The 15,077-nt window shown below is 39.4% G+C and overlaps 1 protein-coding gene across 3 annotated transcripts in view; it reads left to right on the forward strand.

Moving 5' to 3' along the window:
• Window positions 1-14,481, forward strand: part of LOC114275426 (zinc finger protein BRUTUS) — a 29,959-nt gene extending 15,478 nt beyond the window's left edge. The window contains exons 8-15 of one of the 3 annotated variants that reach the window (XR_014342732.1): window positions 113-284; window positions 380-601; window positions 683-820; window positions 8,537-8,771; window positions 8,906-8,965; window positions 9,441-9,512; window positions 9,603-9,977; window positions 13,290-14,481. Coding sequence is in view for 2 of the 3 variants with exons in the window: in XM_082892591.1 (XP_082748717.1) it covers window positions 113-284; window positions 380-601; window positions 683-820; window positions 8,537-8,771; window positions 8,906-8,965; window positions 9,441-9,512; window positions 9,603-9,740 (1,037 nt within the window). In the remaining variant the exon portion in view is untranslated. Of the gene's footprint in view, window positions 1-112; window positions 285-379; window positions 602-682; window positions 821-968; window positions 1,448-8,536; window positions 8,772-8,905; window positions 8,966-9,440; window positions 9,513-9,602; window positions 9,978-13,289 lie in introns of those variants that run through there. The other 2 variants (XM_082892591.1, XM_082892592.1) reach the window with 2 other exon arrangements.
• The last annotated feature ends 596 nt before the right edge of the window (window positions 14,482-15,077 follow it).

Raw genomic sequence — 15,077 nt, forward strand, 5'->3', positions numbered from 1 at the left:
TCTGCTGACCTCTATTCTTTATGGAAAACTGTTGCTTCTTACTTCTCAAGTTGTGAAATTTGAAATTTCACGTTGCAGATCATTTTCTCATGTCTTAAATTACGTGTTTTAGGCACTGATGTCCATGAAGCCCTGGACCAAAGTGATAGTACTTTCAAGCCTGGCTGGAAAGATATTTTCTGGATGAATCAAAACGAGCTTGAATCAGAGATAAGAAAGGTTTCCCGGGACTCAACTCTTGATCCAAGAAGAAAAGCATACCTAATTCAAAATCTTATGACCAGGTTTGCCGGTGTTATAACCGTCTTCATAGATTTTCTGCTACTATTTTCATGATAGCACATCCTACTCACTCCAAATTATTCACTGTTTTTGATAGTCGCTGGATTGCTGCTCAGCAGAAGTTAACTCAAGTAGGAATAGGTGAAGCTTCGAATGATGAAGATCTACTTGGATGCTCTCCATCTTTTCGTGATCCAGAGAAATGTGTGTTTGGGTGTGAGCACTACAAAAGAAACTGCAAACTTCGTGCTGCTTGCTGTGGCAAGTTATTTACTTGCAGGTTTTGCCATGACAAAGTCAGTGACCATTCAATGGACAGGTAACATTTTCTGTTCGTCATGCTTTATTTATTTATTTATTTTGAAGTTTTACATATGATATTATGCCAATTTATTTGCAGGAAGGCTACATCTGAAATGATGTGTATGCGCTGCCTGAAAATTCAGGCTGTTGGGCCAATTTGTACAACACCTTCTTGCAATGAACTCTTGATGGCAAAATACTATTGCAGTATCTGCAAATTTTTCGATGATGAAAGGTGATACAGCATGGATTAGAACATCTCTTTTCCCTACCTACCATCTATGAATACAGAATGTTTTACTGCTATAAATTTTTGCTAGAACCCTGAAGTTCATTAAAAAATCTGCAGATGAAATTACTTGTGTTAATTTGAATTTTGTTAGGTATGTACCCAATCTTCCCCTCGCAGACCCCAATCCAATGAGGACTAAATTGGGAGTACTCTTAGGGCTATGAAGCACGGACACGGACACGGGACATGGCAATTTTCAAAAAATGGGGACACGGACACGGCAGGGGACATGTCAAATTTTTTTTTTTATAAATATTTTTATTTTAATATACGTTAATTATTTTATTTATTTATTATATTTTTTAAATAATGTGTTTCTGATAATTTTTTATTTTATTTTATATACGTGTTTTTTTTATTAATATGTATAAATAGTATATAATATGTTATATCTACTTATAAAATAATATTATCTTATTAATATTGTCTTATATATACTAATACACACGCACACGCACACACACACACACACATATATATATATATAAAAGATAAGAAAGAAGGCGAGAGGGATAAAGTTGGCGAGAGGGCGCGAGCAAGAGAGAGAAGACGAGAGACGCGAGCGAGAAAGAGAGAAGACAATGCGAGTGAGAGAGAGGAAGAAGACGATGCAAGCGAGAGAGAAGCCTAGAGAGAGAGTGATGCTTATGGTGGAGGTCGTGAAGTCGAAGGGATACAGATCGTTGACGACTGGTTGTCGATGTAGTGACTGGATGTTTGATCGATCAACTAGATGTCTTTGATCGCACGACAGGTTTGTCTCTTCACTCTCTTCCTTTACACTCTCTCTCCTGTGTCTCTGTCTCCTCGACATGTCTCATGCCGTGTCCAGATTTGGACACGCGTGTCCCAAGCATGTCTCCTACAAAGAAAAAAAACAATTAAATTAAAAGGGACACGGCAGATGGCGTGTCCCGGTGTGTCCCCGTGTCCGACACCGCCACGGTGCTGATTTTGCCGTGTCCATGCTTCATAGTCTTAGGGTTTGTTTGATTGGGCTGATTATATCATAGGATTAAGATTATTAATCCACGGGACTCACATTCCATTATTTGGTTGCAATGTAATTGTGATTATAAATTTTCATATCTATTGCAAAACAAACGTGGACCAGAAGGGATTATATATCTCACTAATCCAGTTGGATAATCAATCCTACATTAATCTCATGGATTGTTAATCCTCTCACTATTAATCCTGCTAATCAAACAAGCCCTTAGTGTATTAATGCTTTGCTTGTGATATCTGGATATATTGGACCTACAAACTGCTATAAATAAATAAATGGCTAATCGAGGGTGTTAAAATTGATGTATTATTGATTGATGTTTGTAATTGTTGATTCATATCTATTACAATGATTCATGATTCCTATATATAGAAGAGGGTGAGTGTGTAGTAGGTAAGGAGTAGGTGAAGTGGAGGTGGTGGTGGTGTAGTGGGTTAGGATTAGTGGAGTAGGTGAGGTGGTAGTGGTGTAGTGGGTTAGGTTTAGTGGGTGAAGTAGGTGGAGAGTAGGTGGATTTTAACAACCCCCCGCAAACTCAAGGGGGATAGGAACTAACCAACTTGAGTTTGGAGAGAGTAACAAAACAAGAAAATACATAAAAATAAAAGAGGATAAGAGACACTGTATGGTCGTGTCAGACCATTGGTGAAGACACTGGATGGTGGTGTCATAACGTTGTAAAGGACACTGTATGGGGGTGTCATAACCATGTAGAGGACACTGTATGGTGTTGTCATAACGGTGTAGAGGACACTGGATGGCGGTGTCAGACCGATGTAGAAGACAGTTTATGGGGTCATGTCGGACCGTTGTAGCAGACAATGTTGTGACAGTTGTTGTGACAGTTTACGGAGTCTTGCTGGACCCTTGTAGAAACTAACCGGAATCAATGTCGGGACAGTTTACAGAGTCTTGTCGGACCCATGAAGGAGCTAACCGGAATCAATGTCGGGACAGTTTACAGAGTCTTGTCGGACCCCTAAAAAGTCGTACCCTCAAAAGGTGTGCCCAATCTGTCAAAAGGTGTGCCAAATCCATAAAAAGGCGTGCCATCAAAAGACGTGCCCAATCCATAAAAAGGTGTGCCAGATATGATGGCGAGGCACGTGAGTGCCTTGGCTGGCGCGCCCGTTTGTCGTTTGGCGTCAAGTGGCGCGCGATACACGTGGCTGCCTCGGCTATTTAACCAAGACGGAGGCTGAGGCGAAGGCAGAGGCTGAGACAAAAAACCTGCGAAAATCCTTTGAAAAAACCTCTTCCGTTTCTGAGAAAGAGATTCTGGAACACTCTGTTGCCTAGAAAATGGCCTCGTCTTCCCGTTCAGCTACCCAGAATATGGCCTCTTCGTCCCGTGGTCTGCTCACTCTCTTTCCCGACCTCAACGAGTCAACAAGAGAGATAACTGGTGCGGTGGCCAGTGAACCTCAACCAAGCGCCTCTGGTTTTGCTCCGTTGAACTTTCCGATGCGGTCGGTGGAGCAAAAAATGGCGGTGCAAACTGATATTGAGGCCAATCAGTATACATTGAAGTCATGTGTGGAAACCATGACTGCGGTCACAAACTTGTCGCACCGGCTTCAGAGTAGGACAAATGAGGTGCAGCAGTTAAACGCCCAACTGGCTCTGCTCCAGCGCATGTATAAGGATACGCGAGCAGAGATAAGTGTGCTAAAGGCGGAAAATAAGGAGCTGAAGCGGAAGGCCACCGTGATGTTCCGATTTGGAGGTCCGCCATATGCTGCAGTGGAGGAGTATGGGGGAGTGAACGTGCTGGGCAGCGTGAAAAACACGGAGGCAGCACCGGCAAGGGCCGCTCAGGACGGAGGTAAGAAGAAGAGACCGGCGGCAGAGTAGAGAAGAAAAATCCCGCCTGTGGATGTGGTTGTTTGGGTTTGTTGTTTTTTTTTTTTTTTTTTGTGTAAAATTGTGATCAGGGCGAAATCCCGATAGAAATAAAATGAGTGTATTGTGCAAATCCGAATGGCTTGAAGGTACAAGACTGAGCAGAAAAATTAGATAGAATGAATTTTTTTTTTTATATTTTATTTTTTTATTTTTAATAATAAAAAATTGAGGTTCAAGGAAAAGTTGGGCTGTGGAAAGAAGAAAAAGAAAAAGTAGCACCCACGTGAGTTCCATCCAATTTTTTATATATATAAGATAAAAAAAAGGTTTGGACGGTGGAAAAATATTTTAAAATAGAAAAAATTATATAATATAGTTCTCTCTTTGAAACTATATGCTGGTGTTGATCAAAAAAGTGGGCCAAATTACCAATACCGCCAATCTTGTAGACATCCTGTGGGAGACGAAGAGGCTTGTCTGATGGCCTCTTGGGCTCTGTAATCATGTCGAGGGCATCAAGAAGGGTTGGGCCCTTGTACCATGTTACCGGTGTAGAAGACACTGTATGAGTGTGTATATAGACTGCCCAAAAGATATACATGGATATAGATATCGAGCCCTCAAAAGTCGTGCCCTATTTTGTGGCTTGGAATAGCAGGGGATTGAAACCAGACGCAAGGAAGGCCGGTGTCGCGACGGAGCTTTGGCAAAGGGACATCGACGTGCAAGCGGTGGTGGTCTCCGGCGACTGAACAGTAGTGCACTCAGAAAGGAAATTTCAAGGTATGTGTAGAAAAATTTTAGCAGATTAGGTTGAGGTCCGGCGGACGGCCAAGGCGAGGTTGCCGCCCGCCGGTGAAGCGAAAAATACTAAGTGCTTAACCTTGCTCTGATACCATGTTAAAATTGATGTATTATTGATTGATGTTTGTAATTGTTGATTCATATCTATTACAATGATTCATGATTCCTATATATAGAAGAGGGTGAGTGTGTAGTAGGTAAGGAGTAGGTGAAGTGGAGGTGGTGGTGGTGTAGTGGGTTAGGTTTAGTGGAGTAGGTGAGGTGGTAGTGGTGTAGTGGGTTAGGTTTAGTGGAGTAGGTTTAAGTGGGTGAAGTAGGTGGAGAGTAGGTGGATTTTAACAAAGGGACATAACAATTCCAAGTTCTATAAGGATGTAAATGGGAAAGGATTAAGAAGTTTATCAAAAGGTTAGAGGTTGGATCTGGGTTGTCCGTGAAAAGGGAAGGCCTAATTATAAATAAAATTTTTTATTTTATTTTATTCAAGGTTGCATTTATCAGGTGGGGTAAATATGTGAGGAATTGAAGGTTCGTATTTGTCTCCAATCGATTCTAGCAAGTCTTGTTGCTTGGAAATTTTTTTGATAGATTGGAAATAGAGCAACGGTTTTTGAATGCGAAGGGGACAAGTCCCTGGGCCTTGATGGCTTGTTGGCTTTTCCATGGTGGTTTTTCAAAATTGTTGGATTATTTTTAAGCAAGAAATGAATAGAGTTTTTTATGATTTTTATTTTTATTTTTATTTTTTTATTTATAGAATGAAACTGTTTATACTTGTACTAATGAGTTTTTCATTTGTTTGCTTCCCAAGAAGGGAGAGCTCTCTAAAGATCAGTGATTTTCGACCAATCAATCTAGTCACTTCTTTGTGTAAAACTTTGGCGAAAGTTTTGTCTAGGAGGTTGATTGAGGTTTTGGGGGATACCATCTCTTATTCTTAGGGTGCCTTTGTTGAGGGATTTCAAATTTTGGATATTGCTTTGATATCAACTAAGGTGGTGGAGAATTACTAGAGTACAAACAAGGAAGGTATTTTCTTTAAAAAAAGATTTTGAAAAAGGATATGATCATGTTGAGTGGGAATTTTCGGGCTTTAATATGCTAAAGAAAATATTTGGTGATTGATGGGGAAAATTGATTCGGGGTTTATTTATCCTGTTGCAATTGATTGGTAATAGTTAGACGGGCAATAGTTTTAAGGCCACTAAAGGTCTTAGGCTGGGGTATCCTTTATTCTCCTTCCTATTTACCTTAGTGGTTGATGTTCTATCTAGGATGAGTGTTAGGGCTAAGGAGGTAGGATTAGTGGATGAATTTGTGATTGGGAGGGATAGTTTCTGCGTGTCTCACTTACAGTTTGTTAATGATACCATTTCCTTATCCTATTGTGAGGAGTCTAAAGTAGTTAATCTGCCTTTTGTTCTGAGAATTTTTTAAATGTATTTTGGGCTTAAGGTTAGTATGAATAAGAGAGTTGGAATTAATTTTTTGTGGGATAGATTGCATAGAATGGGAGGACTTTAGGATGTGCCATCGAGTCTTTGCCATCAAATATTTTGAGCTTCTTTCAAGAGGAAATCCTAGGTTTGAAACTTTTTTGGGATCCATTCATTGGGAAGATTGATAAGAGATTAAAAAAATGGAAGGGGGTATTGATATCTAAAGGGGGCAGATTTACCTTAGTTTAGTTTGTTTTGTCAAGTGTTCCATTTACTATTTATATTTGTTTATAATTCGAGTAAAAAATGATTATGAATTTCTTGTGGAAAGGTAGTGATGAGAGAAATAATGACCATTAGATTAGTTGGATGTGGTTTCTCTTCCAAAGAATAAGGGGTTTTGTTGTGTTGTGTCGTGTGTAATAATATAGCCAAGAACATTGCTTTGCTTGTGTTTTTGAGATTTTTGATTAAAGTGAGTCTATGGCATTCTTTTATTCAGAGTAAGTATGAGATTTTGGCTAATGGGTGAGATTCTCGTTTGGTCAATTGGGGGATTCTCTATCTCCATGGAAATTCATTTCTCAAGGACTCTTCTTTTTTCCTTTTTCTTTTTTGATTGGTGTACTCATTTTCTTGTGGGAAATGGGAAAATGTTTGTTGTGGGAGGATGCATGGAAGGGGGAGGTTTCTTTTGAAATTTTATTTTTTCATTCGTATTGTTTGTCTCTATCTCTAACTCATAATGTCTCTATTGCATCTATGGATTTTTCTTTATTTTCTCTGATTTCTTGGAATTTAATTTTTTTCAGACATTTTAATGAGTGGGGGAGGCCAATGAGATGAATTCTATGTTATCTATCCTTGATGGCGTTTCTTTGATACATGAAGAGCTTGATTAAAACAAATTTGGTCTATTCATTCATTGGGATTATTCTCTTTCAAGTCTTTCTTTGATAAGATTATTGATGATCCTAATGTTTCAATAGTTGACCCTCATAAAGTGATTTGGAGTGTATGCATTCCTCTTAAGTGTTTGCATGGCTAAGTCACTAGTTCCTCGTGTGGGTGTGGGAGCGGGAGCGAAAGTGTGAGAGTTTCAATTTTCAAAACTTTTAAGATTGAGAGTGGCACGAGAGTGTTTGTATTATATATATTTTGATATGATTAAATATTTATTATTAAATATCTTATACTTTAATATAATCAATTCTTTGTATTATTAAGTATTGATAGCTCTATGTTTATGCATTGTATGATTTTTATACTATACAGTTATCATATATAATGTTTAGTTTGACTAACCAACTAAATGAAAAAGTTGGCACAGTGGAGTTTTGACTTGGGAAAGAGTAGATTCCCTGTTAGATTGCACGTTCAATCCTTGTGGTTTACAATTTTAGCATGCACTTATAAATTTTTATGTCGGATCGTAAGTAGGATTGTTGGGTTTGTGATTTTTCACATTAATCTTAGGCGGTGTTTGGGAACAAATTTTTTAGGTTCTTTTTTGTTTTTTTTCACTAAAAGACAAATTGGTTACAAAACAAAAAAAAACAAATCCAAACAAAATATCACATCAAACCCCATAATCATTTTACTTTTTCTCTCACAAACATTACATCCAATCACAAAAAAATCCAACTATCTTCCCAAACTCAAAAAAAAATTTCTCCAATAATATCCTACAACTAAAAAAACCTAAAAAAAAAACCCACTTCCCAAACACCCACTTAATATGCAGTATCCTTATTTGCATTTTTATTTTATTTTTAATAGAAAGTAGGGTTCACGATATGATCCATGAGGTCCTCTCACCAATCCTACGTAGGATCCCTATATTAACAACCATGGTTGTGTTCTATTGCATGTGCAGCGGTGTCAGTAGTGCAGGTAACTGTTATCTCATCAATTGATTGGCTGAAATAAGAAAAAAGAATCACTGTGAATCTGCCCCCTCAGACAATGAATTCACAGATCATAATTAGAGAATTCACGAATTTGACTCTCCAATTCATGAATTTAAAGTGCGTATGTCACCCTCTATGCACACAATAAGCTCAATACCAATGATATGATTCAGAAAAGGAGGCCTAATTGGCATTTACTTCCACAATGGTGCATTATGTGTAAGGGAGGAATGAGGATTAATCATTTATTTTTGTATTGTCCAGTGGTTTTAGCCTTATGCACAAGATGTTTCAGTTGGTGGATGTTTCAGATGCTTTTGATTGATTATGGGGGCTTTGGCCGTAATAAGAAGGCTTGGGTCCTTTGGAGTTGTGTGCTTTTTGTATGTTTTTGGGTAATTTGGTTGGAAATGAATGCAAAATTTTTTTGAGGATAAATTTAAAGAATTGGGAGAGTGGTGATTGATTAGATGCTTGTGTGTCTAGCGTTTGTCACCATGTCAAATGAGGATCTTGAAATTCTGGTATTTTAGTGTTTAGGCTCAGTTAGTTGTAATTGTGATGATCTGCCAGCTAATATGGATAACTTCTGTTGAAGTCTTGAAGTAAAACTGACATTTTTGCCTCTATTTTTACTCTTTTCTCACCACAGGACAGTTTACCATTGCCCTTCTTGCAATTTATGCCGTGTTGGAAAGGGACTTGGTGCTGACTTCTTTCATTGCATGACGTGCAATTGTTGCCTGGCAATGAAGTTATCAGACCACAAGTGTCGGGAGAAAGGTCTGGAAACAAACTGTCCTATATGTTGTGATTTTCTGTTCACATCCAGTGCAACTGTCAGAGGCCTTCCTTGTGGCCATTTTATGCATTCGGCTTGCTTTCAGGTCTATTATTTATTGGCTTAATTGTTTCGGTATTGCTACTGTATCTGTTTTGTTGCTTTGGCCTTTAGTGCAATGAAAACAATCTTCCATCTAATGCTCAATACTTGAGACCTCTGTTGTGTTCCTTTTGTCAGGCATACACCTGCACTCACTACGTTTGTCCAATCTGTAGCAAATCTTTGGGAGACATGGCGGTAAGAAGATCCTTTTCCTTTTTAAAGCAAACTATACTTTTAACCTATTAATGATTTCTCTTTAGATTCATTGCCCAATGAATTTAAGTGTATTGTTGGTGAATGAGACTGTTGTTTGCCTCAAGCTCACATTTTCTTGAATGTAGGACACCTTTTGATAGTTAATTTCACTCCCTGCTCAATCGCTACCTACCTTCCCTGCCCAATCGCTACCTACCTTCCCTGCCCTTCGATTTCAATAAGTGGGAGTGCCTTTGCTCCATTGCTTAGGAATGTTTGGAAAGTTTATTTCTATCTTTAACTATTCTGGTTCTTTTTGTTGAGGACACGATCTTCACCTATTATCCAAATGCTTCCCAAAAAATTTAAATGATGTAGTTATGTCTGACCGTTCTCAAACCAAAATGGATAGAGAAATTTGAGAAATTCTTATTTGAGGTTTTTTCTGAGATTTCATCTCTTACCTTTCATTCAGGTCTACTTTGGTATGCTTGATGCGTTATTGACTTCTGAGGAGCTCCCTGAAGAATACAGGGATCGATGTCAGGTAAACCATACATTCTATATATGCATATTGTTGAGAGGTCCCTTATCTTATCTTGCTTGAATTTAAATGAATACATTTTTGCTTATGTAGGATATACTGTGCAATGACTGTGATAAGAAGGGTACTTCTCGGTTTCACTGGCTATACCATAAGTGTGGGTTTTGTGGATCGTACAATACAAGAGTAATCAAGGTTGACTCCAGTTCCAATTGTTTGACATCAAGCTAGCTCAAGAACATTGGGCATTCATGTGGTTGATCAGGTGTGCAAATGTCTTGTGCGACTTACCAATTACACTTTTCTCTTTATTTATTTATTTATTTATTTGTAGAATGCCAATTCAATTTTTTCAAATTTTGTCTCTACAAAAGGGTTGGTTGTTCTCCTGGCTGCTATGAGGCTGTTGGGACAACGCCATTTATGGATCTTGTGACACCTTTTATTATCAGGTGCTTACTTGTAGAGGCACTGTTAAAATTTATCAATAAACCTACCACCACTACCACCTCACCTACTCCACTAAACCTAACCCACTACACCACTACCACCTCACCTACTCCACTAAACCTAACCCACTACACCTACACCTACATCTATATAAGGAACCATTTGTAATAGACAGAATATATCAATTTCATCATACAATAAACACATCAATCAATAATACAATTCTCTATTTCTCTTTATACATTAAATTTCTACATGGTATCAGAGCAAGGTTAAGAAGCTAGTAATTCTGCTTCACCGGCGGGCGGCAGCCTCGCCTTGGCCGCCCGCCGGACTTCTACACATACCTTGAATTTTTCACTAACAAGGCCCGCCATGTTGCTATACAACCATCACCTTAAGATCAGTTGTGATTCATGATCCGACGGTCCAATTTTGTTACTGCTTTTCAACTTCAATAGACCGTACAACTTCCGTATCTCTTTCACTGGACTCGCCGGAGTCATCCGCCGACGGTCTCGGCGACGAGCTCTACCATACAAGAGGACCCCACCAAGTTGGTTGAAGATCTCTTCTCAGGATGTTGAGGATAATATCTGCAAGTTTGCTAAGAAAGGCATGACCCCTTCTCAAATTGGTGTCATTCTTCGTGATTCTCATGGGATTGCCCAGGTGAAGAGTGTCACTGGAAGCAAGTTTTTTGCGTATTCTCAAGGCCCATGGTCTGGCCCCTGAAATACCTGAGGACCTGTACCACCTCATTAAGAAAGCAGTCGCAATCCGGAAGCATCTGGAGAGGAACAGGACGGATAAGGATTCCACGTTTAGGTTGATCCTGATTGAGAGCAGGATCCACAGACTTGCTCGTTACTACAAGAAGAAAAAAAAAAAAAAAAAAAAAAGCTTCCACCCGTCTGGAAATACGAGTCTACCACTGCCAGCACTCCACTTCTATAAAGATGAGACAATTAATGTTGGAACAGACATCTGCTAAAGCCATTGCCCCACATGGGCATGACTCTCACCGCCCACTTTCTGAATATAATATAACCCACTCTCTATCTGATGTTTGTCCTCCACAATGGACAACCACCCACATGCCTTCTCTCTCTCATCTTTCCACTGTCCAACCCACCATTTTTTAATCACTCCACTCTCTCTCCTCACTTTGCATCCACCACCCAAACTTTTTTATTATACAGCTTATTGGTGCACTCCTTGTTCCCCACTTTCGTTATTTTATATATATCTATATATATCTCTTTTTATTATATTATATTAAAAAAAAAAAAAAAAAAAACATCATCATCTCTCCTCCGTCTGCTTTCCAACTCCATTATTTTTTATTTATTTTCTCCAAACCATTTTCCTTATTTTCCCATCTTTCATTTTTTATTTCAATTATATTTTTATTATTTCTTTCTTTATTTTTCTTTCACATTATTTTTAATCTTTTTCCACTTCCATTCATACCATATAGCTTTGCACACCAAACCATATTTTATTCATCTCAGGGATCCACCCCGATCACAATTTTACACAAGAAAAAAAAAAAAAAAAAAAAAAAACACACAACAACAGCTTTGTTTTCTTTTCTGCAGCCGGCCACCAATCGACCTCACTTCTTCGCCTATTCCACCGGTCTCTTCTTCTTGCCTCCGTCCTGGGCGGCCCTTGACGGTGTTGCCTCCGTGTTTCCTTGTCCACAGAGCACGTTCACTCCCCCATACTCTTCCACTGCAGCATATGGCGGACCTCCAAATCGGAACATCACGGTGGCCTTCCGCTTCAGTTCCTTATTTTCCGCCTTCAGCACACTTATCTCTGCTCGCGCATCCTTATACATGCGTTGGAGCAGAACCAGTTGGGAGTTTAACTGCTGCACCTCATTTGTCCTACTCTGCAGCCGGTGCGACAGGTTTGTGACCGCCGTCATGGTCTCCACACATGACTTCAAAGTATATTGATTGGCCTCAATATCAGTTTGCACCGCCATTTTTTGCTCCACCGACCGCATCGGAAAGTTCAACGGAGCAAAACCAGAGGTGTTTGGTTGAGGTTCACTGGCCACCGCACCAGTTATTTCTCTTGTAGACTCGTTCAGTTCTGGAAAGAGCGTGAGCAGCCCACGGGAAGAGGAGGCCATGTTCTGGGTAGCTGGATGGGACGAAGAAGCCATGTTGCTGAGTGTTTCAGAGACGGGTTGGTTACAGAGTATTACAGAGTTTCTCTCTCAGCAAAGGAAGAGTTTTTTTCAGAGGATTTTCAGAAGTTTTTTGTTTCAGAGGATTTTCAGAAGTTTTTTGTCTGCCTCAGCCTCTGCCTCAACCTTGGTTTAAATAGCCAGGGCCGATCCGCGCATCGTGCGCCACTTGCCGACAGACGACAAACGGGCGCGCCAACCAAGACACTCACGTGCCTCGCCATCATGTCCGGCACATCTTTTTATGACTTAGGCTCGCCTTTTGATGGCACGCCTTTTTATGGATTGGGCACGCCTTTTGATGGCACGCCTTTTTTGAAAGATTGGACACACCTTTTGAGGGTGCGACTTTTCAAGGGTCCGACAAGACTTTGTAAACTGTCCCGACATTAATTCCGGTTAGCTCCTTCATGGGTCCGACAAGACTCTGTAAACTGTCCCGACATTAATTCCGGTTAGCTCCTTCATGGGTCCGACAAGACTCTGTAAACTGTCCCGACATTGATTCCGGTTAGCTCCTTTATGGGTCCGACAAGACTCTGTAAACTGTCCCGACATTGATTCCGGTTAGTTTCTACAAGGGTCCAGCAAGACTCCGTAAACTGTCACAACCCCTGTCACAACATTGTCTGCTACAACGGTCCGACATGACCCCATAAACTGTCTTCTACATCGGTCTGACACCGCCATCCAGTGTCCTCTACAACGTTATGACACCACCATACAGTGTCCTCTACAACGTTATGACACCACCATCCAGTGTCTTCACCAATGGTCTGACACGACCATACAGTGTCTCCTATCCTCTTTTATTTTTATGTATTTTCTTGTTTTGTTCCTCTCTCCAAACTCAAGTTGGTTAGTTTCTATCCTCCTTGAGTTTGCGGGGGGCTGTTAAAATTTATCAATAAACCTACCACCACTACCACCTCACCTACTCCACTAAACCTAACCCACTACACCACTACCACCTCACCTACTCCACTAAACCTAACCCACTACACCTACACCTACATCTATATAAGGAACCATTTGTAATAGACAGAATATATCAATTTCATCATACAATAAACACATCAATCAATAATACAATTCTCTATTTCTCTTTATACATTAAATTTCTACAGGCACACTTCAGAGAAATTGACGGGAAATCCGAAAAATAGTAATTATACTCAACTATATCTACCATAAAAGAGCATCAATTCACTTCTGCCAAATAGCTCTGTTTGGTTGAGTTTTCAGTATTAGTTTTCTGAATTTTTTTTTGAAAAAGTAGAAACTTTTAAACTAGTTTAAACACCAAAATAAGAAGATATTTTTTAATTTTTAAAAATTATTTTCTCCCAAAAAAGAGAACCATATGAAAATAACAAGTGGTTTTTATTTTTTGCATTTTCTTCACCAACTAATTTTTGAAAAAATTTAGGAAACAATTATGAAAACTCAACCAAACTCTGGTTGGTGGGTGACTGATTTTGTGAACATATTAGAGCATTGGTGGGCAGTAAGTTAATGTGATTGAAGCACTCCTCGGTGCATTGGAACACTCGATACAGAGATACCCACCCCAAGGATAACATAACAGTAATCAATATATATTGAGCACTGAATCTTGACTCTTCAATGTTTCAGAGAAGTGGTGGCAAAAGCGCAATTAGATGGGCAGGTAGTAATTTGTAATCACAATGGTTGGATGTTGTTTGTTCAATTTTATCTCTTCACTAAAAAGACAACAGTTGAGGGCCATAACATGTTAATCCAAAGAACACAATCATATAAAGATGTTGAAATTTCAGCTTACAAAAGTGATGATATAGATTGATGAATTTCGCTGCGTTCTGTATTTTTGTTCTACTGTTTTGCCTTCTGTTTTCTTTTCATGTCTTCAAACTGTCACAGAAGAAAAAATTAGAACTCATTTTCCTTCTCTCTGTGACAGGGTCGCGCAATTATGAGTTGGCCTAACACATCGGATATGTTGCTTAAACAAAGCTGCTATGATGTCCTATCAACAAGCTGTGAGAGGTGATGATTAAACTGAACCTCGACTCAGTTGATGTCCAAACTCTCTCCATTTCTGCATGTTGCATTGTAGCGATTTATCTCAGCACTGTTTGACAGATGCAATTTGTAAATTGCTGGAAAGTATTCAGTATAAAGCCTGCAAACAAAAATATTTTTTTCAAGTTATTTTGGTTGTAAATTCGATGCACTGAAGATTTGTAAGCGGAACTTACTGTTTAGCAGCATTCACTTCTTGCTGCTGAACCATGTTTTTAACAAATTAGTTTAGCTGGATTCTCCCTTTGCATGCAACTGCTGGTATCCGGTCTGAATTCATGAAGCAGCAAGTCTATGGGCATAAAATTGATCACGTAAAACATAGGTGAAGCAATTTAAGTGGAACTGTATCTTTTATAGTAAAATGCTTGGTGGCCCGAAAAGGAGCGGCTCAAATAGCCTGAATGGGTGTTGGCCGGTCGTCCGCCCAGACGTTTGCCCGAACGACCGGATGAAAACTTGTCTATCGCAGTTGTCACTTTTGTCGACCACGGTTGTCAACTTCCTCACCAGACGATCGGCCGGACATTGGACAGACGATCGGCAAGGTGAAATTCAGGGCATTGGAGCCAATCTCCTTTTGGGCCACCAAGCATTGCTCATCTTTTATAATAGGCTAGATCATAACGTTTCGTGTCCGTTGACTTCTTGTTCTTGAAAAGGAAATATACATTTGCCCTCAAGTCGCATCAAATTGAGTTGGGGGCAAATGATATTGAAGATAGACAGACTAGTTGTGGTCGGGGCACTCTACTTACAATTTGTTTTAGGATCTGTTTGTCTTTATGGATTTGAAATGCATGGAGTAGGCATTAATTATTCAAGGAAAAAGCAAGAAAAATTGCTTAAAA

This window comes from Camellia sinensis, chromosome 10 (genome assembly GCF_055761805.1).
Source record: "Camellia sinensis isolate YWXY chromosome 10, ASM5576180v1, whole genome shotgun sequence".
In the NCBI taxonomy this organism is placed as follows: Eukaryota; Viridiplantae; Streptophyta; class Magnoliopsida; order Ericales; family Theaceae; genus Camellia; species Camellia sinensis.